Source organism: Gorilla gorilla, chromosome 16 (assembly GCF_029281585.2).
Source record: "Gorilla gorilla gorilla isolate KB3781 chromosome 16, NHGRI_mGorGor1-v2.1_pri, whole genome shotgun sequence".
Classification (NCBI taxonomy): Eukaryota; Metazoa; Chordata; class Mammalia; order Primates; family Hominidae; genus Gorilla; species Gorilla gorilla.
This window is the reverse complement of record NC_073240.2, coordinates 42,389,868-42,417,114: the sequence shown is the minus strand read 5'-3', so window position 1 is coordinate 42,417,114 and position 27,247 is coordinate 42,389,868. Positions and strand designations below refer to the sequence as shown.

The 27,247-nt window shown below is 39.7% G+C and overlaps 1 protein-coding gene across 30 annotated transcripts in view; it reads right to left on the bottom strand.

Moving 5' to 3' along the window:
• Positions 1–27,247, bottom strand: part of MGA (MAX dimerization protein MGA) — a 152,673-nt gene that overhangs the window by 69,909 nt on the left and 55,517 nt on the right. For all 30 annotated transcript variants that reach the window (XM_055363433.2, XM_063698490.1, XM_055363454.2 and 27 more), the window contains 3 exons: positions 3,988–4,936; positions 2,065–2,143; positions 1,847–1,942 (listed from right to left, as the gene is read on the bottom strand). In XM_055363433.2, the coding sequence (XP_055219408.2) occupies positions 1,847–1,942; positions 2,065–2,143; positions 3,988–4,936 (1,124 nt within the window). The remainder of the gene's footprint in view (positions 1–1,846; positions 1,943–2,064; positions 2,144–3,987; positions 4,937–27,247) is intronic.

Here is a 27,247-nt window from a genome sequence, read left to right as displayed (position 1 = left end):
CTTTTAAGATCGCACTGTCACACAAGCTGCCTTCCATTAAAGCAAAAATTCTTCATGTATTACCATTTGATTTAGAAACGGAATGACCAGCATATAAATCTTTTGTTTGATAACTTATAATGTTTAGACTCTCAGGTAAATGAACTACTTATAGTGTAAATAGTCTAGACACCCTTCTGAAAATTAATGGTCAAAAATTCAAAAAACTACTCCAAGATGCCTACCTAAAATCAAAGATATTTGTAAGAAACTAAAAATTGGGGCACAGCCTAAAATTTTTCATTACACCCCAAAACAGGAAAATTGGTAGTGATCATGACATTAATAACCATAGTAGATATTTTTTTTAAAGATTAGGCAACATAATCAAGGTCAAGATAATGCATTACAATAAAATAAAGATAAAAATGAAAACTGCAGCCATAAAAAAGAATGAGTTCATGCCCTTTGCAGGGACATGGATGAAGCTGGAAGCCATTATTCTCAGCAAACTAACATAGGAACAGAAAACCAAACACTGCATGTTTTCACTCATAAGTGGGAGATGAACAATGAGAATATATGGATGCAAGGAGGGGAACATCACACACCAGAGCCTGTCGGTGGGGAGGGAGAGCATTAGGACAAACACCTACTGCATGCAGAGCTTAAAACCTAGATGACAGGGCTGGGCGCAGTGGCTCACACCTGTAATCCCAGCACTTTGGGAGGCCAAGGCGGGCGGATCATGAGGTCAGGAGATCGAGACCATCCTGGTTAACACAGTGAAACACGGTCTCTACTAAAAATACAAAAAAAATTAGCCGGGCATGGTAGCAGGCGCCTGTAGTCCCAGCTACTTGGGAGCCTGAGGCAGGAGAGTGGCGTGAACCCAGGAGGCAGAGCTTGCAGTGAGCTGAGATCGTGCCACTGCACTCCAGCCTGGGCGAAAGCGAGACTGCACCTCAAAAAAAAAAAAAAAACCTAGATGACAGGTTGATAGGTACAGGAAACCACCATAGCACATGTATAACTATGTAACCTGCACATTCTGCATACGTATCCCAGAACTCAAAGTAAAATTAAAAAAAAAAAAAAGATAATGAAAATTTTAAATTAACTTCCCAGTGGTACATCAAATATATAAAATAGATGTTTGCAGCCAAAACATGAGACAGAAAAGTATTCTACTGTTTACACACCTAAATATACTACTAAAGGACAAGGAAGACCCTTCCTCCAAAATTATAAAAACAAATACATAATTGGGAGGCCGAGGCGGGCGGATCACAAGGTCAGGAGATCAAGACCATCCTGGTTAACACGGTGAAACCCTGTCTCTACTAAAAATACAAAAAAATTAGCCAGGCACGGTGGCAGGCGCCTGTGGTCCCAGCTACTTGGGAGGCTGAGGCAGGAGAATGGCGTGAACCCAGGAGGCGGAGCGTGCAGTGAGCAGAGATTGCACCACTGCACTCCAGCCGCCTGGGTGACAGAGCGAGACTCCGTCTCAAACAAACAAACACACACACACATAAACAAAAGCAACCAAATTAAGATGAGAAATGGGAAGGGGAGAATACCAGGTTATAAGAATGAACAAAGAAAATATCACTTGCTTTACCATGATACATTTTTTTCTTACATAAGATATTAGACATGGTTTTTAAACTAAAGGGAAGAATTATGGAGACAGAGAAGAGAAAAATATGCAAACTGAAAGACGTGCTGAAAGAAATGAAATCAAGGCTAGAAAGAAAGAGGAAAAAAACAAAAAAAGAGATGAGAAAGAGAGAGGAAAAAGAGGAGAAACAGTAAGGAAGAAAGAAAAAAAGAAAACAAAAAAAAGAAGTCGCTAGTCTATTACCTTCTTGAAGACCAGGATGTATCACCTGCTTGTGCCGCAAAGACTTCAAATCTTCTATCAATTCCTTTTCCAACTGGGAAATTCTTGCTCTGTAACCTACTCCCAAAATAAATAGTAATAAAATAAGCTACTGTACACTACAGACAAATGAATGTTGCATGTTTCATTGCTGGAGCCCAAACCACAAATACAACTCTTTTTATACTATTTTATAATACCTGAGTCATTTGTGGTTGATGCCTGGAGACTAGAAGATTCTTCTGTTGTCCCATCAACTGCATGAATGTCTAGAGCTTCCTATACATCAAAAAAAAAAAAAAAAAATAGTAGTTCATATTGCTTCTGAAAACTTAAATATAAAACAGGATTAAAAAAAACTTAAAGACCAGAAGGAAAATATCTCCATGCCTACAGTTACTCTAACATTGGCAGAACAGGAGCAATTTTTTCATACTTTTTGATATTTTCTAAGTGTTCTACATTAATATTACTTTAATAATCAGAAGGGGAAAAAGGGGAAGTAAAAAAATGTGAATATGATGTCATACTGAGCTAACTGACCTCAAAGTATATGCCAATTTGCATGTTCACTTCTCAGAGCCTATATTCAGACAGCTTACTCAGCTAACAAGAAGGGAGGAAAAGAACAGGTAGAAGGGATTAAATATCCAACATCTGTGTAGTCATTTAAGAAAGACGGCCTGGCACGGTGGCTCACGCCTATAATCCCAGCACTTCGGGAGGCCAAGGAAGGTGGATCACAAGGTCAGGAGATTGAGACCATCCTGGCCACATGGTGAAACCCTGTCTCTACTAAAATAAAAAAAACAGCTGGGCATGGTGATGCACGCCTGTAGTCCCAGCTACTCGGGAGGCTGAGGCAGGGGAACTGCTTGAACCCGGGAGACAAAGGTTGCAGTGAGCCAAGATTGTGCCACTGCACTCCAGCTGGTGACAGAGCAAGATTCCGTCTCAAAAAAAAAAAAAAAAAAAAAAAGAGGCCAGGCGCAGTGGCTCACGCTTGTAATTCCAGCACTTTGGGAGGCTGAGGCAGGAGGATCACAAGGCCAGAAGATCGAGACCATCCTGGCTAATATGGTGAAACCCCATCTCTACTAAAAATACAAAAAAAATTAGCCGGGCATGGTGGCGAGCACCTGTAGTCCCAGCTACTCGGGAGTCTGAGGCAGGTGAATGGCGAGAACACAGGAGGCGGAGCTTGCAGTGAGCCGAGATTGCGCTACTGCACTCCAGCATGAGCCACAGACCGAGACTCCGTCTCAAAAAATAAATAAAAAAAGACTGGGCTTCTATAAAAATTTCAAAGAAAAATAATCTGGTTGAAGAGTCAGAGTGGAATAAACAGAGACTTCAATGTGTAAGACAGGAGAGTTAAGATGACTGTTAATATTTGGTTCTCCAATGGTACTCTACTACTACTACTGAAAACCAGGGCCGGGAGCGGTGGCTCATGCATGTAATCCCAGCACTTTGGGAGGCTGAAGCAGGCAGACTGCTGGAGGCCAGAAGTTAGAAACCAGCTGGCCAACATGGCAAAACCCCGTCTCTACCAAAATTACAAAAATTAGCTGGGTGTGGTGGCACACGCCTGTAATCCCAGCTACTCGTGAGGCTGGGGCACGAGAATGGCTTGAACTCGGGAGACGGAGATTGCAGTGAGCTGAGATCACGCCACTGAACTCCAGCCTGGGCAACAGAGCAAGACTCTGTCTCAAAAAAAAAAAAAAAAGAAAAATAAAAGAAAACCAGGAGGTAAAAGAAATGGAGCGTCACCAAAGAGTTAGTAAATATTTCATGTATTTTTAGTCCTTTCCAAAATCCATAATGATGAAAATTCCAGTAAGACCCGAAGACTTTTTTTAAACACAGCTATGCAAAAATCATAAACTGAAATCTAAGCAAGACATACTTTTTTAAGTCTATTCAAATGAAGTATCTTAAGTTATTCCTATTAACTAAACCAAACATTTTGGAGACATTTCCCTCCCAACTCCACGCCCCCATACACCCTCACAAATAGATATCACAAAACTAGATTGTAAATCGAGTTAGTTACAAGCCAGTATACAATTCAAGTATGACTAATTAGCCTTAAAGAATCCTGAAAATTACAATCTTACCTTTGATTCAAAGGAAACAAAGAGAACACCATCCACATCTTCCAGATCAGGCTTCACATCTGGAAAGGTACTCCCAGGGCTTACAGGTGTATTCTTTGCAGAAATTAAAGACTTTCCTGTGTTCTTAGGTGGTCGTCCTGCCTTACAGAGTTTCAATTTTCGTGGCCTTCCTCTTTTTCCAGGGAGATTTGGAGAGGCATTCTGATTAGCATTTACTACCTTTGCGGCTGCTGCAATCTTAAGCATAGTTCTCTTTCTGCCCAAGTCCTCTTTTCCTGAAAGTGAGTCTCCAACTGAACCCTTTGAATCATCAAGTATTCTTTCTGTGCTAATGCTGTCAGATATATCAGGATATTTCCACTGAGGCTCTTTCAATAAGGGATATTTTTGTACCACTCTGAGATCTGGTGAATGTTTTCTAAGACCATTTTCTGATTCCTTGCCTAAGCAGAAGGCAGCAGTCTCATTGGAATTTTCAATGTATGTAGGCAAATATTCCAATTCTGCCAACATAGAAGATTTATCCTTTCGAGATGTGGAAAGCATGTTATCAGGGAGTTCAGAAATCTTCACTGTGCTTCTGGTGACAGCACAGGGCTCCAGATAGACTACTGGCATCTTTCCAGTGTCTAATTTGAACATTTTAGCTTTAGCAACACCTGATGGGCTGCTTGGAAGCCATTTAGAAGACAGATGGTCAGCTTCTGGGTTGTCAACTTTATTGTGCCTCTTTAGCTGTTTCTCTAGTATAGGATCATCATCACTGTTTGAGTATATATCCGTCTCTTCATCTGTCTCTTCCTGTTTCACAGTGACCCCTTCTGGGCACTCACCAAGTTCGTAGTCATAATCATCTAGAGGTTCCTCTTTAATAACAACATTGAAGCTTCCATTCTGGTCTAATGGTGAGGCTACACGGGAGTCATCTTCAAAACTGCTGGCAATAAGACTGGAGACAGAGAGGAGAAAGGGATTTTAAAAGTACAAAATGATCCATTAACAAGACTTAGAAAAAAAAAAAAAAAAGATGTTAGGAATCCAAGTAACACATCAGATTGCCTGAGCCATTCCTCAAAAACACTCAAAAACTCTAAAAATCCACACAGTGATTAACAACCCTGTAAAGCGAACACACATCCATCACAACTAAGAATTGCAACACAAACCAGAAAGGGCCATTAAACTGCCAGCTGATATTTTCCTGTATGTTTTGAGATTAAATTCACATAACATAAAACATAATATTGCAGCAATTTTAGAGTATACAATTCATTGGTTTTTAGTATAGCCATGATGTTGCCAGATGATTTTTCAACTTTAAAACTGAAAAGCTCACTTTCAATATAAAGAATTCACCACTAATTCTTCCAAAATAAAAGATAGGGAGTTAAAGGCACATACGTATGACCCAGATATATTGTGTATAATTCATCAAAAAACAACATAAACATCTAGTTTCCCCCTCCTCCCAATCATCCATTGAAAGCCTAAGAACTGTACCAATGTATCTTGAGAATATGGTAGAAATAAAAAATTGGGTTAAGATTCCACGTAGCAGGAGCGATGGCTCACGCCTGTAATCCCAGTACTTTGGGAGGCTGAGGCAGGCAGACCACAAGGTCAAGAGATTGAGACCATTCTGGCCAACATGGTGAAACCCCATCTCTACTAAAAATACAAAAATTAGCTCGGCGTGGTAGCACATGCCAGTAGTCCCAGCTACTCAAGAGGCTGAGGCAGAATAATCGCTTGAACCAGGGAGGCGGAGGTTGCAGAGAGCCGAGATTGTGCCACTGCACTCCAGCCCGACGACAGAGCAAGACCCTGTGTCAAAAAAGAAAAAAAAAAAAAAGATTCCACATAAAGTAATGACTGGAATTAAAATTCTCAGACTCAGAAATTCTAAAACTGCACCTCTCATTTCCCCCCACCTCAAAATATCCATACAAGTCAACACGTTAGCAGCACAGGAAAGTAGGATGAAAACTGCTTTGAGAAAAACTATACACACCACTATATATATTCACTAACAAATAACATGTAACAAAGGATTGTGGGCATTTTTTTTTAAATAGTTCAAAGCCTATGACTGAAAATAGCATTTATAGCCAGGCATGGTGGCACACGCCTGTAGTACCAGCTATTCAGAAGACTGAGGTGCCAGGACTGCTTGTGCCCAGGAGTTCGAGGCTGCAGTGAGCTACAATTGCACCACTGAATTAAACCCTGGAGCCGGGCGCGGTGGCTCACGCCTGTAATCCCAGTGCTTTGGGAGGCCGAGACGGGTGGATCACGAGGTCAGGAGATCGAGACCATCCTGGCTAACACAGTGCTAAAAATACAAAAAATCAGCTAGGCGTGGTGGCGGGCACCTATAGTCCCAGCTACTCGGGAGGCTAAGGCAGGAGAATGGTGTGAACCTGGGAGGCGGAGCTTGCAGTGAGCCGAGATCGCGCCACTGCACTCCAGCCTGGGCAACAGAGCAAGACTCCACCTCAAAAAAAAAAAAAGAAAAAAAGCCTGGGCAACAGAGCAGGATGCCTCCTCTAAAATAAACAAAAAATTTAAAATTTCAAAAATAAGAAAATAGCATTTACACAACTAAAATATTTTCTTCTGATCAGTCACTTTTTTTTTCCCCTGAGATGGGATCTTGCTCTGTCACCCAGGCTGGAGTACAGTGGCAACCTCCACCTCCAAGGTTCAAACAATTCTCCTGCCTTGGCCTACCGAACAGCTGTGATTATAGGCATGCACCAACATGCCCGGCTAATTTTTGTATTTTTAGTAGAGATAGGGTTTTACCATGTTGGCCAGGCTGATCTCCAACTCCTAACCTCGTTATCCGCCCACCTCAGCCTCCCAAAGTGTTGGGATTACAGGTGTGAGCCACCACGCCCGGCCCAGTCACTTTTTAAAAAGTTAGGTAGGTAGGTTTCCATTAATAGTGTGAAATAGCTCAGAGCAGACTGACCCTCCTCCACTTAGAACTAGAAAAGTTACACTAAACAGTTTTTTCCCCCCCAGAATATTTCTTAAAATCTAAGAAATATTTTCTTAGATTTCTTGCAGAAATCACTGCAAGGCAGTGATTTGAGGGGCAAAATCACAAGAAAAGGCAATAAAATTAAACACCCCCAATAATCGAGACACTTTCACATCCATTACTTTTATTACTGAATTTATCTTCCTAAAATATTGAACTATATTGACATTACTTGCCTGTCCAAAAGCATTTCAAAGGCTTCTGAAACTAAAGAAAAAAGTATAAATATCTGGGATGCTTTTCTAAGCCCAATATAATTTATCCTCAGCCATTTCAGCCTCATCTTAAACAATAACCTGCAGTATACTCCATAGGATCCAATCACACAGAAAATATTACATTAGTGTCTCAGTCCAATAAAATACATTTTCAACACCAAGCCATCATTAATGAAGCACTATTTTTTTTCACTACTTGCTAACCCAGTGTCTTCATAAAACTTTATAAAACTTAAAACAGGCACAAGCAACCACTACATGAATGTGTAGTTACTTGTTCCTTGCACAATTTCTACTTAAGATTTTAACCTTACTTGAAAATCCTCCATCATCATTCCCAGTAAACTATCGCAAGAATGAAAAACCAAACACCGCATAGTCTCACTCATAGGTGGGAATTGAACAATGAGAACGCATGGACACAGGAAGGGGAACATCACACTTTGGGGACTATTGTGGGGTGGGGGGAGGGGGGAGGGATAGCATTGGGAGATATACCTAATGCTAGATGACGAGTTAGTGGGTGCAGTGCACCAGCATGGCACATGTATACATATGTAACTAACCCGCACATTGTGCAAATGTACCCTAAAACTTAAAGTATAATAATAATAATAAAAAGAAAATCCTCCAATAGAAGCCAAGTGTGGTGGCTCATGCCTGTAATCCTAACACTTTGGGAGGCCGAGGCAGGCAGATTGCCTGAGCTCAGGAGTTTGAGACCACTCTGGGGGCAACATGGTGAAACCTCATCTGTACTAAAATATTTCTTAAAAAATTGGCTGGGCGCAGTGGCTCACACCTATAATCCTAGCACTTTGGGAGGCTGATGCGGGTGGATTACCTGAGGTCAGGAGTTCAACATGGTAAAACCCCGTCTCTACTAAAAATACAAAACATTAGCTGGATGCAGTGGCACACACCTGTAATCCCAGCTACTCGGGAGGCTGAGGCTGGAAAATCGCTTGAAACCAGGAGGCAGAGGTTGCAGTGAGCCAAGATCGTGCCACTGCACTCCAGCCTGGGTGACAGAGTGAGACTCCGTTTCAAAAAAAGAAAAAGGAAATCCTCCAATGGAAGATTTCCACCTCCAGTTAGAATGTGGAAGATCACAAAAGATCATCACTTTTGCCATAACAATGAGAAAACACTAAATTATTTTTCTTACAAGATACTGAAGACCTCTAGACATAAATAAGCCTAAATGAAGTGAATTACAGAAGAGGACCAGCCTTCTCTAGGTGACCGGAGATAGCTACTGCTTTCAACCCTAAGCAGCATTTGCACTGTGTGAATATACAGTAAGGAGAGAAAAAAGCAACTATAGGCAAAGGATCTTTGCAAAAACACAGAGAAACCAACTTTTAATGCCCGAGCATGGGCAGAATCTCAAGGACCCCAAATAGGAAACTAGTCCTCACTGCTGTCCAATTACCACCCCCTCCAGAGGACTTCTGCAGAATAAACAGCAGTGCCGCAGAAAGGCTGGCCTGGAAATAAGAGAACATGTAGTCTACCAGTGCTTAGGTCCTAAGGTCCTGCCAGGGATAGGAGACCAACCACTCCTCCCTTGACACAGCTGAAACGAGAGGTGAGCTGAAATTTACTAAAATAGGAAGCCACTTGAAATCACCTAGACTGAAGGACAGAGAAACAAACAAAACAAAACAAAAAAGTGTCAGAGATCTCTGGGACAACATAAAATGATCTAACATACTAGTAACTGCCCTGCCAAAAAGACAAGAGAAACAAAGTGAAGAAATACTTGAAGAGAAAATCAACAAAAATCTTTCAAAAGCAAAAGATTTTAACCCACAGATCCAAGAAGCTCAGTAAGCAACAATGGGGACGAATAGAAGGAAAAAAAAAAAGTCGTATCTAGGCACATCAAGGTCAGGCTGCTGAAAATGAAAGATGAAGAGAAAAATACTGAAAGCAGCAGAGGGAAAAACAGACATTACAATGGAGGAACAACAAAGAGAACAACAGACTGACTAGTGACTCAATGGAAACTACGTAAGTCAGAAGACAATATACTTTACCGCCCATCATGAAGTGTTGAAAGAAAAACTAATGTTCTATACCTACCAAAAGAAGCCTTTAAAATTGAAGACATTTTCAGACAGCTGAGATCATTCAGATTGCATAAAAATACTCCTCAGCTCTCAAATAAGACAAATATATCAGCTCTTGCCACGTCTACTTACTTGTACTAGAGATTCTATCAGGATGATTAGGCAAGAAAAAGAAATAAAAGGCATCCAGATTGTAGAGGAAAAAGCAAAACTATCTCTATTCACAGGTAAATGATCTTGTATATGGAAAATACTAAAGAATCCACTAAAAAACTATTAGAACTAATAAATCAGTTTAGCAAGATTCCAGGATCCAAGACACACACACACACACACACAAATTGTTTTTCTACAAACTAGCAATGAATGTCAAAAGTGAAATGAGAAAGTAATTCCATTTTACAATAGCATCAACAAGAATAAAATATTTAGGAATAAATTTAACAAAAGAAGTTTAAGACTTATACATGGAAAACTATAAAACACTGTTGAAACAAATTAAAGACCAAAATAAATAGAAAAATATCCCACGTTTATGGACAAAAAATATTTCATATTGGTAAAACAGCAATAATCCCTAAAGTGATCTACAAATTCAATGCAGTATCTACCAAAACCCCATCTGTGATTTTTTTTTTCAGAAAGTGACAAACTGACCCTAAAATTCACATGAAAACGCAAGGGATCCACCAAAAAAAAAAAAAACAAAGCAATCTTGAAAATCAGAAACAAAGTTCTCAGAGGACTCACACTTCCAGGTTTCAGCTTAGTACAAAGCTACAGTAATTAAGACAGTGTGTCTATTAGTTTGGTTTGGTTTTGAGACAAGGTCCCACTGTGTCACCTAGGCTAGGGTGCAATGGTGCAATCATACCTCACTGCAACCTCAAATTCGTGGAAACAAGTGATCCTCCCACTTTAGCCTCTCGAGTAGCTGGGACTACAGACACATACCACCACACCACTCAGCTATTATTTTTATTTTTTTGTAGAGACAGGTTCTCTTTAGTAGAGACAGGGTTTCACCATGTTGACCAGGCTGGTCTCAAACTCCTGGGCTCAAGCTATCCTACTGCCTTGGCCTCCCAAAGTGCTGAGATTATAAGCATGATCCACCGTGCCCAGTCAACAGTGTGATACTGACGTTAAGACTAGATACACAGATCAACTAACAGAATTGAGAGTCCAGAAATAAATGCCCACATTTATGTCAACTGATTCAATTGCCAAGGTGCCAAGACAGTTCAATAGAGGAAAGAATGGTCTTTTCAACACAAAAAAACTGTGTTCACGCAGACTTATACACAAATGTTCACAGCAACATTATTCGTAACAGTCAAAAACTGAAAACCTTACTGTCCAACTGATGAATAAAATGTGGTAATGTCCACATAATAAAATATTATTTGACAATAAAAAGAAACGAAGTACAGATACATGCTACACATGGATGAACCTTAAAAACATCAAGCTAAGTAAAACAAGCCAGGCACAAAAGACCACATATTAAATGATTCCATTTATATAAAATATCCAAAATAGGCAAATCTACAGAGACAGAGACAGGTGGTTTTGTTGGATTGGGTGGAGCTGGGGAGTGGTTGAGGGAAAATGGGAAGTTACTTTAATGGGTTTTCTTTCTGGGGTGCTGGGAATGTCCTAAAACTGACTGCAGCACTGAAGTAATGGTTGTGCAATCCTGTGAATATATTAAAAACCATTGAACTCTACACTTTCAGTTGGTAGGTGAATTTTATGTAGATTTTATTGTATGTGAATTATATCTCAATTTTTAAAGTGTTTAAAAAATAACTATTAAAGGAAGTTCTTCAGACTGTTAGAAAATGAAACAATATGGGCCAGGTGTGGTGGCTGAGGCTGAGGTGGACAGATCACTTGAGGCCAGGAGTTCAAGACCAGCCTGGCCTACATGGCAAAACCCTGTCTCTACTAAAAATACAAAAATTAGCCAGGTGTGGTGGTGCACACCTGTAGTCCCAGCTACTCGGGAGGCTGAAGCAGGAAAATCACCTGAACCTGGTAGGCAGAGGTTGCAGTGAGCTGAGATCACATCACTGCACTCCAGCCTGGGTGACAGAGTGAGACTCTATCTCAAAAAAAAAAAAAGAAAAGAAAAGAAAAAGAAAATGAACCAAAATAAACACAGATCCGGAAACAGATGAAAACAAATAAATAAATACATAAATATAAAAGACTTTTCTTATATTATTTAAATGACTACTGACTTTTTTTATTTTTAAGGAGAGAAGGAGAGAGGGAAAGAGGAGAAAGAGAGAGGGAGAGAGAAAGAAAAGGAGAGAAGGAGAAAGGGAGAAAGGAAGGGAGGAAGGAGAAGGGAGAAGAGAGGGAGAGAGGTAGGGAGAGAAAAGAAGAGGGAGGGAGGGTAAGGGAAGGCAAGAGAGGATGAGAGCGAGTCACAGAGAGAGGGAGAGGGCACACACCAACTACTGACTGTTTAAAGCAAATAAAGTAACAAGGTTTAGAGGCTTATATCACATAGAAGGACATCAAATATAAGTGCATTAGCAGTTCATTATTCAAATTATATTCAATAAATTAAGGATGCACATTGTAATCCATATAACACTGCTATATACTGAATTGTGTCCCCCACCAAATTTGTATGTGGAAGCCCAAACAGGGCTTTAGGAGAAAATTAGGGTTAAAAGAGGTTTTAAGGGTAGGACTCTAATCCAACAGGATGGTGGGCTTATAAGAAGAGGAAGAGAGACATCCCCTGCTCCCCCAATGTGTGGACATAATAAGAAAGCAGCTATATATGTATACAAGCCAAGATGAGACATGAGAAACCAAACCCTGCCAGAACTTTGATCTTGGACTTTCTAGCCTCCAGAACTGCGAAAAAAATAAAACTTCTGTTGCTTAAGCCAGCCAATCTATGATATTTTGTTATGGCAGCCTGAGTAGACAAATGCAACCACTAAAAAAATTACAAAGAGGTAATTTTTATATAAATGGAATTTGAAAAGCTCAATCCACACAAAAACAGGGAAAGATAAACAGATAAGAGAAGCAGGAAATAGCAAGATGACATGGTTAAAACTCAGCTACATAAGTAATGGCATTAAATGTAAATGAACAAAACAGTCCAATTAAAAGCCAAAGGTTATAACAGTGGATAAAGAAACAAGTCCAACTATCAGCTACCTAAAAGAGTTGCAATGTAAATTCAAGGAAGAAGAATTAAAGTACAAGGAGCGAAAAAGATAAACCATGCAAAAACTTATTAGAAGGAAACCAATATGGCTCAATAACATCAAACAAAATAGACTTTAAAATAAGGAGTTTTAGGCCGGGCACGATGGCTCATGGCTGTAATCTCAGCACTTTGGTAGGCAGGTGGATCACCTGAGCTCAGGAGTTCAAGACCACCCTGGGCAACACAGTGAAACCCCATCTCTACTAAAATACAAAAAATTAGCTTGGCATGGCAGTGTGTGCCAGTAATCCCAGCTACTCGGGAAGCTGAGGCAGGAGAATCGCTTGAACCCGGGAAGCAGATGTTGCAGTGAGCCGACATCGCACCACTGCACTCCAGCCTCAGTGACAGACCGAGACTCCATCTCAAAATAAAATAAAGTTTTATCAGAGATAAAGAGGCACATAATTAAAACTTTATGAGTTCAATTAACCAAGAAAACATCAACAACCCTAGAAGTATATGTACCTAATCATATAGCTTCAAAGTATTTGAGGCAAAAATCTATAGTACCAAAAAGAGAAACAGACAAATCCACAAATACAGTGGGAGATTTTAACCCATCTTTCTCAGTAACTGACATTAAAAAAATCAGGACAGAAGAACTGAATAACACTATCAATCAAACTTACTTGATAAGCCTTTATAGAATATTATATCCAACAACTGTACAATACATACATCCTTTTCAAGTATACATGAAGTATCAATCAGAAACAGATCACACGCTAGACAATAAAGCAAACCCTTGATAATTTCCAAAGGTTTTAAGCCATATGTTCTTTGACAACAACGGAATCAAACTACAAATCAGTAACAAACTTATCAACTCAACATACCAAATGTGTAGAATGTACCTAAAGTAGTGCTCAGGAGTCAAACGTATAGTTTAAAATACATACAAATGAAAAAGTCTAAAATCAATTATCTAAGACAGGAGTTGATAATTTTTTTCTGTAAAGAGCTAAACAGTAAAAATCTTAGGCTTTGCAGTCCATACAGTCTCTATTGCAACTACTCAAGCTACAGACAATACATAAACAAAATAAAATAAATACAAATACAAAATACAAATACAAAAGACAAGCATGACTGTCTTCCAAAAAACAGGACACTGAAATCTGAACTTTAATTTTCACATCACAAATAACTATTTTTTTTCCCCAATCACTGAAAACTGTTAAAAATCATTCTTAGCTTACAAGCCAAGTAAAAACCAACAGTAAGCACATATGATCCATGGGTCTTAGTCCACCAAACCCTAATCTAAGGCAAATTAAACCAAAAACAAGTAGAACAAAGGAGTTAATGATGAGAGAAAAATCAATGAAATAGAAAACAACAAAGAACTCGAAGTCATGATTTGAATTCTGCCAACAAGAAAACTCTGTGGCTTCACTGATAAATTCTATCAAATACACAATGAAAAAAAAAAAACAGCAATCTTGCACAAACTCAGCACATACAGAAAACAGAACACTTTGCAACGTGTTTTATGAGGTAACCATAACCCTACTGCTAACACATCAGAAATAAAACTATAAACAAATATCCCACATGAATTTGGTGCAAAAATCCTCAATAAAATATTAGTAAATTGAAACCAGTAATATTAAAAAGGATGATATCATCATGGCCAGGTAATGTTTAGCCCAAGAATGTAAGATCACCCTCTCCCCTCTAAATCAATGTTAATTCACCATATTAACAAAATAAAGGAGAAAAAACATATGATATTTCAATGGATTTAGAAAAATCATTTCATGAAATTCAACACTCATTCTTAACAATATTCAGGAAAATGGGTAACAGTAGGAAAGTATTTCAACGTGATAAAGAGCACTACACAAAAACTACACCCAACATGCTATAAAAAATACAGAATGAGTTTCTCTAAGATCAGGAGACATGAATGACCACTCAAAAAAAAAATTTTTTTTTTAAGACAGCATCTCACTCTGTTGCCCATGCAGTGGTACAACCATGGCTCACTGCAACCTCAACCTCCCAGGCTCAACTCAAGCAATCCTCCCACCTCAGCCTCTCAAGTAGCTGGGCCTACAGGTGTGTGCCACCATGCCCAGCTAATTATTTTTTTAAGTTTTTATAGAGATGGGGGTGGGCTGGGTGGGTGTCACTATGTTGCCAGGGCTGCTTTCAAGCTCCTGGGCTCAAGTGATCCTCCTACCTCGGCCTCCCAAAGTGCTGGAATTAAAGGCGTGAGCCACTGCACCCTGCCTCAAAATTTATTTTCAACACAGTACTGGGAGTCCAAGCAATGCAATAAAGCAAGAGACAGAGCAGGCATAAAGATTGGAAACAAGATGTAAAACTAAATTTGTTCACAGGTAACACTGTATATGTAGAAAATTTCTAAAGGACTCTATAAATTAGTAAAACTCAGCTGGATTTCTATATACTATCAAAAAATTGGGAAATTATTATTATTATTATTATTTTTTTTTGAGACAGAGTCTCGCTCTGTCACCCAGGCTGTAGTGCAGTGGCACCATCTCGGCTCACTGCAAGCTCCGCCTCCCGGGTTCACGCCATTCTCCTGCCTCAGCCTCCCGAGTAGCTGGGACTACAGGCACCCGCCACCACACCCGGCTAATTTCTTTTTGTATTTTTAGTAGAGACGGGGTTTCACCGTGTTAGCCAGGATGGTCTCGATCTCCTGACCTCATGATCCTCCTGATCCTCCCACCTCGGCCTCCCAAAGTGATGGGATTACAGGCGTGAGCCACCACGTCCAGCCAAAATTGGAAAATTATTTTAAATGCCAATTACAAGGATCATTTTTTAAAGCACCTAGGAATAAGTTTAATTAAAGACTGAAAAGAATGAATTATGGTTGAGATAAACTAAGTAAGATCTAAATAAACAGAGATATATACCTTGTTTAACAGAATATTCAATGATGTCAAGATATCAAGTCTTTTCAACTGGATCTATTATTCAAGGCAATTCCAGCGGGTTTTTTCACAGAAACTGAAAAGCTGACTCAAAATTTATGTGGAAACACAAAGAACCCAGGACAACCAAAATAATGGGGGGTTCAAAGGCTTACATTACCAGATTCTAAGACTTAGTATAAACCTACTACCATTAAGACAGCATGGTATTGCCCAAAATAATAGAAAACATGGACAAATAAATCAATGAAACAGAATTTAGTATAAAATAAACCTACCTGTGTGCATATAGTCAGCTGATTTTCCTAAGCAACAATGCAACTTAATGGAGAAAATTATTTTCAATAAGTGATGCTAGAGCACCTAGCCATCAGCATGGAAAAACAAACCCTGACCCTTCACAGCATGTACAAAAATTATTAATAATTCAAGACAGATCACAGAATTCAATGTGAAAACCAAAACAACTTCCCCCTTTCAAACATTTCACTTAACTGGTGAAAACAGCTCTCTCTTTATCAATTTTTTTAAAACTTTACTGTATAAGTTACATAATATAAAAGCCACCCACATTTTAAGTGTTAACTCAATAATTTTTAATAAATGTATAGTTATTAGCCATTACCAAAATCCAGTTTCCCTTTATCTGTTTTTAAAGATTAAGCAAGCAAAAACTACAGAAAAGCCACAAGCCAATCAATTTCCATAATCAAGCCCACTCTTTTCCCTTTCCCAGTTATCTCAGTTCTTATGTATATCACATATAAATGACATTCTATATCAAGTAATTTAAGATTAATGCTTAAATAACTTGCTATTTTTCTCTCAATATCTTCACATTTCAAGACATAACTCTCATAATGTAGAAAAAAATTTTTTTATCTTCTTTTCATTTAGCACACAACATGCATTTGTTCGCAGTAGCTGGGAAACCTCGTGAGGCTAGATCTGGGCTGCTACTGCAATAACTGCTTTCACATCTTCCTGAGAAATTGAACTTGGTAAGTTATAAACACTCTCAGAAAGGATTTCTTCTATTTTCCAACAAAAACTTTATACATGATGCATGAAATCTTGCCTTGGGGAAAAAATTTTACAAACAGTTAAGTTTCATTCTTCTGAGAAGTCTCTTCTATCCAAATAAATTAGGCAAAAGAATACCTAGGCAAAATCAATGAATTACAAACATCAGTTAATTAAAAGGATTTTTTTTGTTGGCATTATGTAATCAATGCAACAAATAACACTACATATTAATGTGTGACAACACCAGCCACTCTAAGACACATTAAGAAAGTTTTAAATACTCATGATAAAACTCATTCACTTAATATTTGCTGAGTGCCCAGTAATGCCAGACATTTTGTTAGGCACAGAGATTAACGAAGTAAATAAAGCACTGTCTCTACCTTCAAGGAATTTACAGGCCAGTGCAGGAGATAGACAAGTAGACAATATGATGTAATTTAACAGATGCTATGATAAACATACATATAGGCAATAAGCGTGCACATAGGAAGAACCCATATTATAACGCCTTCCATAAAACTGGTGCTTAGCATGCCCTATGTAACTAACCTGCACATCCTGCACATGTATCCAGGAACTTAAAATAAAATAAAAATAATGTTTTTTAAAAAAAGGAAAGGGAAAAAAAACAAAACTGGTGCTTAGGCCATGCACGGTGGGTCACGCCTGTAATCCCAGCAGTTTGGGAGGTCAAGATGGGCAGATTGCTTGAGCTCAGGAGTTCAAGACCAGCCTGGGCAACATGGCGAAATCCCATCTCTACAAAAATTACAAAAAATAATTAGCCAAGTGTTCATGCCTGTAGTCCCAACTACCTACCTATGGGGCTGATGTGGGATGATCACTTGACCCCAGGAGGTCAAGGCTGCAGTGAGCCAAGATCGTGCCACTGCACTCCAGCCTGGGTGACAAAGTGAGACCCTATCTCCAAAAAAAAAAAAAAAAAAAAAAAAAACTAGTGCTTTAATTAATAGAACAAAGAACTAAGAAATCCACTGGAAAAGAGAAATGTAGAGTACAGAAGAAAATAAAAGAGCTCTTGGCAGGCTGAGGCATGAGGACTGCTTGAGCCCAGGAGGCAGGGACCAACCTGGGAAACACAGTGAGACCTTGTATCTACAAAAAATAAAAATAAAAAATTAGCCAGGTGTGGTGGTGCACACCTGTAGTCAGTCCCAACTACTCAGGAGGCTGAGGTGAGAGGATCACTTGAGGAGACCAGGAGACCAAGCTTGCAGTAAGCCATGGATTGTGTCCCAGCACTCCAGCCTGGGTGACAAAGCAAAACCCTGTCTCAATTTAAAAAAAATAAAGCACAGTACAAAGATGAGAACCACCACACCAAGGTTTATAACTGAAATTTCATAATATGAGGGATCAATAAAAGGTTCTGAAAGCAGAAGGGGGCAAGGTTACATTCAAATCACCAGAGCAAAACATGGCATCAAACTTCTCAACAGGAAACTGGGAGGCAACAACACATTTTCAAAGAACTCGTTACAGAAACAATTTTATAAAGTTTGAGAAGCAGAATAAAGCCAATTCCCAACATATAAGAAGAAATTGAGGGGTGAAGAGAGGTGAAGCTGGGAACTCTTTTCATCATAAGTAATTTTACTTAAACATCTTAAAATTCTATGTTCTATAGATACTTTCTAAAGAAACTACTGAAAAATGAACTTCACAAAACAACAAAAACAACACAAACCAGTAAAGACAGCTTAAGATACAGGACACAAAAGAACCTACATGAGGCCGGGTGCAGTGGCTCACACTTGTAATCCCAACACTTTGGGAGGCTGAGGCAGGAGGATCACTTGAGGTCAGGAGCTCAAGACCAGCCTGGCCAAAATGGTGAAACCCTGTCTCTACCAAAAACACAAAAATTAGCCGGGCGTGGAGGCATGAGCCTGTAGTCCCAGCTACTTGGGAGGCTGAGGCAGGAGAATCCCTTGAACCCAGGTGGCAGAGGTTGCAGTGAGCTGAGATCACACCACTGCACTCCAGCCTGGGCTACAGAGCGAGATTCCGTCTCAAAAAAATAAATAAATAAATAAAAAGAACCTATATGAAAATAGCAAATGTAAAGTTAGCAGGATGATAGCAAAGGAAAATCCCAAGATGGCAGCTTGGTAGGGTCCTAGAGAACAACCAGATCAGATTGGCAAAGGAGAATAAAGAGCTCCCGAAGGAAGTATGCAGAGGAGGTACACACAAAAATTTACTTTCAATAGATGAATATGTGTATGCACATATATGTACGTGTGTGTGTATGTGTATGAATGAACCAAAAGATTTTATTAAATAATGTAGGTAGAAGGTGGGTGCAGTGGCTCACGCCTATAATCCCAACACTTTGGGTGGCTGAGGCAGGCAGATCACCTGAGGTCAGGAGTTCGAGACCAGCCTAACCAACATGGAGAAACCTCATCTCTACTAAAAATACAAAATTAGCCAGGCATGGTGGCACATGCCTGTAATCCCATCTACTCGGGAGGCTGAGGCAGGAGAATCGCTTGAACCTGGGAGGCAGAGGTTGCAGTAAGCCGAGATCACACCATTGCACTCCAGCCTGGGCAATAAGAGCAAAACTCCATCTCGGAAAAACAAAAAAACGAATGTGGGTAGAATAAGCACCAGTACATATAAACTACAAATTTTTTTTAAAAAAGCAATAATTAACTACTACAAAACAAAGTTATAAAAGAAAATTAACTCATAGCATGACATTTGGCTCAGCAGTATAGAATATTTATCTCATAACATTAAAAAATGGATTATTTGGCCAAGCATGGTGCCTCACACCTGTAATCCCAGCACTTTGGGAGGCCAAGGCAGGAAGATCACTTCAGCACAGGAGTTCAAGACCAGCCTGGGAAACATGGTGAAATCCTATCTCTACAAAAATAAAAAAATTAACCAAGCGAGGAGGCACACACTTATAGTCTCAGCTACTCGGGAGGCTGAGGTGGGAGGATCACTTGAGCCTGGGAGGTTGAGGCTGCAGTGAACTGTGATCACCCACTACACTCCAGCCTGGGCAACCAAGTGAGACTCTGTCTCAAAAAGAAAGAAAAATTAGTTGACCAAAAATTATGATAATGACACTAACAGAATTTAAAAAAAAAAAAAGAGTATACTACGAGGATTTAAAAACAGCAACAACTAAACGGCCCAGATATTGTACTAGAAAATAATTTTAAATAGATTACATGTAAAATTGATAATTATTTGGCATTATGCATATGACCTAGACAGAGGCAAATACCACAAGAAATAGCTAAAATGGAAAAACTAATTTCCTCTATAAAGAAAACTAGGGGGTGAAAAACGGTAAAGCCAAGTCACTACTATTTTTCATCATAAGTGGTTTTATTTAATCTTTTTAAATTATGTATTATGTATTTGCTGTATAATGAGCTTGTCTGGTCTTTGTCCAGGGTTCCTGGTACAAAGCTTCTCAAATCTTTGGTATTTCCAGAGTGACAGAAGGCACTGTCATTCATGAACCCACTGGCTCACACCTGAGTTTAAGCTAATGACATGACCTGTGGTAGACCCCCTAAATAGATCCAGGATGGCGCTGGTCTCCAAAAACAACAACACTGTGATTAAAGAACTGGGACTCTGAGCCAGCTCAACCTCTAGGGTGGGGAAAAGAACTGAAGATTAAGTTCAATCACAGATTTTGTCAATTACCCCTATGTAATGAACCCCCAAAATTTTGAATACCAAAGCTTAATAAAGCTTCCTGGCTGGTGAACACATTGATGTCCCAGAAGGGTGATGTACCCTATATGTTTCCATGGGGAGAGGGCATGGAAGCTCTGCATGTGAGACCTTCCCAGACCTTGTTCTTTACGTCTCATTAGGCTGGTCCTAACTTGTATTCTTTACAGCAAAATTCTAATTCTAAATACAGTGTTTTCCTGAGTTCTATGAGTCTAGTGAATTAGTGAACCTGAGGGAGATTGTGAGAATCTCAGGATTTGTAGCCAACTGGTGAAAAGTACAGGTGGCCTAGGATCTCCAGTTGTGGTTAACGTCTCAACTAGGTGCAGTCTTGTTGGAGACCATGCATTTCAACCTATGAAGACTAACTATGGGTTCTTATTCAATACATCAGGGGGGGTTAAAACAGAATAGTACTATTTTTACTTAATTTTTTAAATTGTAAGGCAACTGTGTACCTCTGAAAAGTTAAGCAGATTAGTAACATTATTGAATTTCCTTTTAAAGATTATAATTCTGACAAGGGCAAAACTAGAAGAAAGAATGCTGCAACAACCTGAGCAATATACTCAAGAGACAGAGTAAGAAATGCATCAAAGTAAAGAACCAACAATGACTAGTTAGAAAAACGCCTTACCACAGAGGTGGAATACAGTAAGACCATGGTCAGGCAGTTACCATCATAAAGCTATACCAATTAAAACAATGTGATTTGGGCCTTAAGTGTAGACAAACTGATCAAGGGAAGAAAACAGTGTCCAAGAATATACACACACGTACACAATCATCTGAGTAACCCCAACGGTCAATAAATAATACAAAAAGGTGTTCAACTTTGCTAATCACTAGAAAAAGACAAACTACAACGATAATGCTCCCACTTTTGCCACTATTTGCCACCTACTACTGAAAGTCCTATTTAGAGCAATTAGACAAGAAAAAGAAAAAAAACTTATTCAAATTGTCAAGGAGTTTGTAAAGATATCTCTTTTAATAGATGGTGCAATCTTATATAGAGAAAACTTTCAAAAACCCACACATACACACACAAAAAACGCACTCTCAGTCCCCCCCACAACACAACACACACACACACAAAACACTCACTTAATAAACAATTCAGCAAAGTTGAAGGATACAAACTCAACACACAAAAATCAATTGTATTTCTACACAATGAACAATATGCAATACAAAACAGCAATGGGCAATATAAAAAGAAAAGGAAATCACTCAATATATAATAGCATCAAAAAGAATAAAATACTTAGGAATAGATTTAACTAAGAAAGCAAAACACTTTTACATTGAAAACCATAAAAGCGTTACTGAAAAAAATTAAAATGGAAAGATATCCCATGTTCATGAATAGGAAGACAACCCGAAGTGTTGAATGAATTCAACAAAATCCTTATCAAAATCCCAACGGGATTTTTCAGAAGTAGAAAATGAAACCTCAGCCCAGCGCAGTGGCTCATGCCTATAATCCCTGTAATCCCAGCACTTTGGGAGGCCAAGGCGGGTGGATCACAAGGTCAGGGCTTTAAGACCAGCCTGGCCAATATGGTGAAACCCCATCTCCACTAAAAATACAAAAAATTAGCCGGGCACAGTGGTGCGTGCCTGTAGTCCCAGCTACTCAGGAGGCTGAGACAGGAGAATTGCTTAAACACCGGAGGCGGAGGTTGCAGTGAGCGGAGATCACACCACTGCACTCCAGCCTGGGCAACAGAGCAAGACTCAGTCTCAAAAAAGAAAAAGAAAAGAAAATGGAATCTCAAGGGACCTTAAATAGCAAAAACAATTTTGAAAAATAAGAACAAAGTTGGTGGTCTCACACTGCCCAATTTGAAAATGTCTAGTAATCAAAATAATGTGACACTGGCATAAAGATAAACATAAACATACAGGCAAACAGAATACAGAGAGCTGAGAAATCAATCCGCACGTATGTGGGCAATTGATTTTCAACAGGTGCAAAGACCATTCAATGGGAAAAGGACAGTCTTTTCTTTTCATTTTGTGGTGTTTTTTTTTTGTTTTTTTTTTTTTTTGAGATGGAGTCTCACTCTGCTGCCCAGGCTGGAGGACAATGGTGCAATCTCGGCTCACTGCAACCTCCGCCTCCCGGGTTCAAGCAATTCTCCTGCCTCAGCCTCCTGAGTAGCTGGGACTATAGATGTGCACCACCATGCCTGGATAATTTTTTTTGTATTTTTAGTAGAGACAGGGTTTCACTATGTTGGCCACACTGGTCCCCAACTTCTGACCTCGTGATCCGCCCGCCTCAGCCTCCCAAAGTGCTGGGATTACAGGCATGAGCCACAGCACCCGGCCAGGACAGTCTTTTCAGTGAATGGTGACGGGAAAACTGGATACACACATGCGAAAGAATGAAGCTGAAGCCTTACCTTACACCACTAATAAAAATACTCCGGCGTGGTGGCTCATGCCTGTAATCCCAACACTTTGGGAGGCTGAGGCGGGCAGATCACTTGAGGTCAGGAGTTCGACACCAGCCTAGCCAACATGGCCAAACCTCATCTCTACTAAAAATACAAAAATTAGCTGGGCATGGTGGCGAGCGCCTGTAATCCCAGCTACTCACGAGGCTGAGGCAGGAGAATCGCTTGAACCTGGGAGGCAGAGGTTGCAGTGAGTCGAGATCACACCACTGCACTCCAGCCCGGGTGACACAGCAAGACTCTGTCTCAAAAAAAAAAAAAAAAAAATTCAAAATTGATTGCAGACCTAAACTTAAGAGGTAAAACTATAAAACTCTTAGTAAGAAACATAAGGGAAACTCTTTCTAATGTTAGATTTGGCAATGGTTTCTTAAGCATAACATCAAAAGCACAGGCAAGAGAATAAAGAATAGGAAAATTGTACTTCATTAAAATTAAAAACTTGTGCATCAAAACACACTATATAAGAATGAAAAGACAACCCACAGAATGAGAGAAAAGATTTGCAAATCATTTATCTAATGGATTAATATCCAAAATATATAAAGAACTCCTGCATCTCAATAACAAAATAACGACTCAATTTTTAAATGGGCAAAGCACTTGAATAAACATTTCTCCTTATACAAATGGTAAATAAACGTGAAAAAATGCCTAAATAACATGTTAATCATTAGGGAAATGCAAATTAAAAACAACGAGCTATCCCTTCATACCCATTAAGATGGCTATTATTAAAAACAGTAAGTGCTGGCCACGATAAGGAGAAATTAGAACACTTGTGCACTGCTGATGGGAATATAGAGTGGTTCAGTCACTTTGGAAAACAGTATTGTGGTTCCTCAAAAAATTTAAAATAGAATTACCATATGATCCAGCAATTCTACTTCTGGGTATATACCCAAAAGAATTCATTGGCCAGGTGCAGTGGCTCACTCCTGTAATCCAGCACTTGAGAGGCTGAGGTGGCTGGATCACCTGAGGTCAGGAGTTCGAAACCAGCCTGGCCAACATGGCGAAACCTCACCTCTAATAAAAATACAAAAATTAGCTGGGTGCGGTGGCACGTGCCTGTAATCCCAGCTACTCTGGAGGCTAGGGTGGGAGGATCGCTTGGACACAGGAGGCAGAGGTTGCTGTGAGCCAAGATCACACCTCTGCAATCCTGCCTGGGGGCGACAGAGCGAGACTCAATCTCCAAAAAAAAAGAATTTGTAACTCCATTATTCACAATAGCAAAAAGGTAGAAGCTATCCAAGTGTCCATCAACAGATAAATGGGATAAGGCCAAAGAGATCAGGCAAGTGGCCTTTAAGTGCAATGGAAAGCCACTGAAGAATTTTAAGAGGGGACATAATCCCCGTAAGTCATATTTTTCAAAGATCCTTCTGTCTACCAAATAGAGCATGGGATTTTGGTGGGGAAAGCAGCTGGGAAACCAGGTAGATGTTATGCAGTGGGGATGGTATTTTGGACTACAATAAAGATGATAACAAAAATCAGCAGGCTCATGTACTATGGGTATGGATATAAATGGTTATAACCTTTTAGAATATAATTTAGCAATTAATTAAAATTTAAAATCTTGATCTAGGCAATTCCGTTCCTAAGAATTAATCACTGTATTTGCAAAAGTATATAAAAAATGTGTGTTAAGAAATTTTACTGAAGCATTATTTGTAGTGGCTAAAAAAACTAAAACAATTTCAAGGTCCATCAACACAGAACTGATTAAATACATCTTATAGATACTAATACACCCCTTAAAAATGCCTGCCATAGAATGTACAATCTTGAGGGGAAAAAAGCAGGATTCTAGATTGTGGGAACAGTATTTTTGTAAAACTGTTCATATTTGTCTAATATTGACATTTGTGAATTAATTCTTGTTTTAAATATATCAAACCAGGCCAGGCACGGTGGTGCACGCCTGTAATCCCGGCACTTGGGGAGGCCAAGGCGGGCGGATCATGAGACCAGCCTGGCCAACATAGTGAAATCTCTACATAAAATTAGCCAGGCTTGGTGGCGGGTGCCTGAAATCCCAGCTACTCGGGAGGCTGAGGCAGGAGAATCAGTTGAACCCAGGACATGGAGGTTGCAGTGAGCCAAGATTGCACCACTGGACTCCAGCTGGCACAACAGTGCGAGACTTTGTCTCAAAAAAAAAAAAAAAAAAATCAAACCAGAGTGATTCTCTCTATAATAATGTCATTCTCACTGACTTGCATTCTGATGAGCTTTCTTGTGAGAAAAATATATGTGCCAGAAACTCCAGGTGCACCCATGGTAGTGTGCAATCAACTAATCAAACAGAAAAATATCTGAAAACTATGTCACACATGGAAAAGCTGAATGATCTGTGCTTAGGTTGGAATTATGTAAAACCTAAGATCCATAATGCAGGAATTTGTTTCATTTGGTACTTAGAAAAGTACCTGAAACTAAAAGGTATTCAGTTACACTTAGTGAATGACTGAATAAAAGATAACAGAAATCATAAAGGAGTATAATTTTTTCCCAAATGTTTGAAGGTCACATAAAAGAGGGTATGAATTGATTTTGCCCTCTACAGCTATAATTTTTTTAAAAAGAAGAAATAGGTAAACATACAAAAAGGGGATGGCAAAGATGAATTTCTACTTACAGGAAATAAGCAGTCATCCATTAATGGAATTAGAAGCCTCTAAAGAGCCGGGCACAGTGGCTCACTCCCGTAATCCCAACACTTTCAGAGGCTGAGGTAGGAGGATCCTTGTAGCCAGGAGTTTGAGACGAGCCTGGCCAACATAGCAAGATCCCGTTTCTACATAAATCTTTTTTAAAAATTAACTGAGCGTGGTGGTGCATGCCTGTAGTCCCAGCTACTAGGGAGGCTGAGACAGGAGGATCAGTAGGGCCCAAGAGGTCAAGGCTACAGCAAGCCATGAACCTGCCACTGCACTCCGGCCTGGGAAACAAACAGCAAGATCCTGACTCAAAAAAAAAGAAAGGGGAAAAAAAAAAAGCAGCAGTAGCCTCTAAAGATAGTGAAACCAGAATAGCTAAAAACAAAGAATACAATACCACATGTGCTAACAAAGATGTAGAAGTAACAGGAAGTCTCATCATACATTTTTGGTGGAAGTATAAGCTGGTATGATCCTTTTGGAAAATTCTGGCAGTGTCTACTAAAAGTATGCCTACTGTATGACCCAGCAATTCTCCTCCTAGACATGTAACAAAAAGAAACTAGTGCGTATGTCCACCAAAGACATGTGTAAGAAAGTTCGTAGTAGTTTTATTCATAACAGTCAAAAACTAGAAACAATCCAAATATACATCAATAGGAGAATAACTTAACAGATTTATGTAAGGAGGCAAAAATAATGCAGAGGTTTCCGATTTGAATGACTATCATAGCTAATGCAAAAAAAAAAAGGGCAGGATTTAAAGTAAAAAGAAAAATTCAGCTGGAATTCTCTATAATAATGAACATTTTGATCTACAGGTCTGGAACTAAGAAGAGAGACAAATAAGCTAGAAACATCAGTGGCTTTAAAAATATTCACTATTGGCCGGGCGCCGTGGCTCACGCCTGTAATCCCAACACTTTGGGAGGCCGAGGTGGGCGGATCAAGAGGTCAAGAGATCGAGACCATCCTGACCAACATGGTGAAACCCCATCTCTACTAAAAATACAAAAAATAGTTGGGCGTGGTGGCATGCGTCTATAGTCCCAACTACTCAGGAGGCTGAGGCAGGAGAATCACTTGAACCCAGGAGGCGGAGGTTGCAGTGAGCCCAGATCATGCCACTACGTTTCAGCCTGGGTGACACAGCGAGACTCTGTCTAAAAAAAAAATAAAAATAAAAATAAAAATAATCACTATTAAGCTGGGCATAGTGGCTCATGCCTATAATCCTAACACTTTGGGAGGCTGAGGTGAGCAGGCCACTTGAGGTCAGGAGTTCAAGACCAGCCTGGCCAACATGGTGAAACCCCATCTCTACTGAAAATACAAAAAAATTAGTCGGGCATGGTGGCAGGCACCTGTAATCCCAGCTACCCTAGAGGCTGAGGCAGGAAAATTGCTTGAACCTGGGAGGCAGAAGTGCAGTGAGCCGAGATCGCGCCACTGTATTCCAGCTGAGGCAATAGAGCCAGACTCTGTCTAAAAATAAAAATAAAAAATAATAATTGGTTGGATGTAGTGGCTCACCCCTGTAATCCAGCACTTGGGAAGCTGAGGTAGCTGGGTCACCTGAGGTCAAGAGTTCAAAACCAGCCTGGCCAACATGGCGAAAGCCCACCTCTATTAAAACTACAAAAATTAGCTGGGTGTGGCAGCACGTGCCTGTAATCCCAGCTACTCGGGAGGCTGAGGCAGGAGAATTGCTTGAACCCAAGAGGCGGAGGTTGCCGTGAGTCGAGATCGCGCCATTGCGCTTCAGCCTGGGCGACAGAGCAAGACTCCATCTCAAAACATAATAATAATCAGTATTAGATGGGAGAAGAGGTCAAAGTCATAGATAAGACTACAAGATGGCCAGGGACGC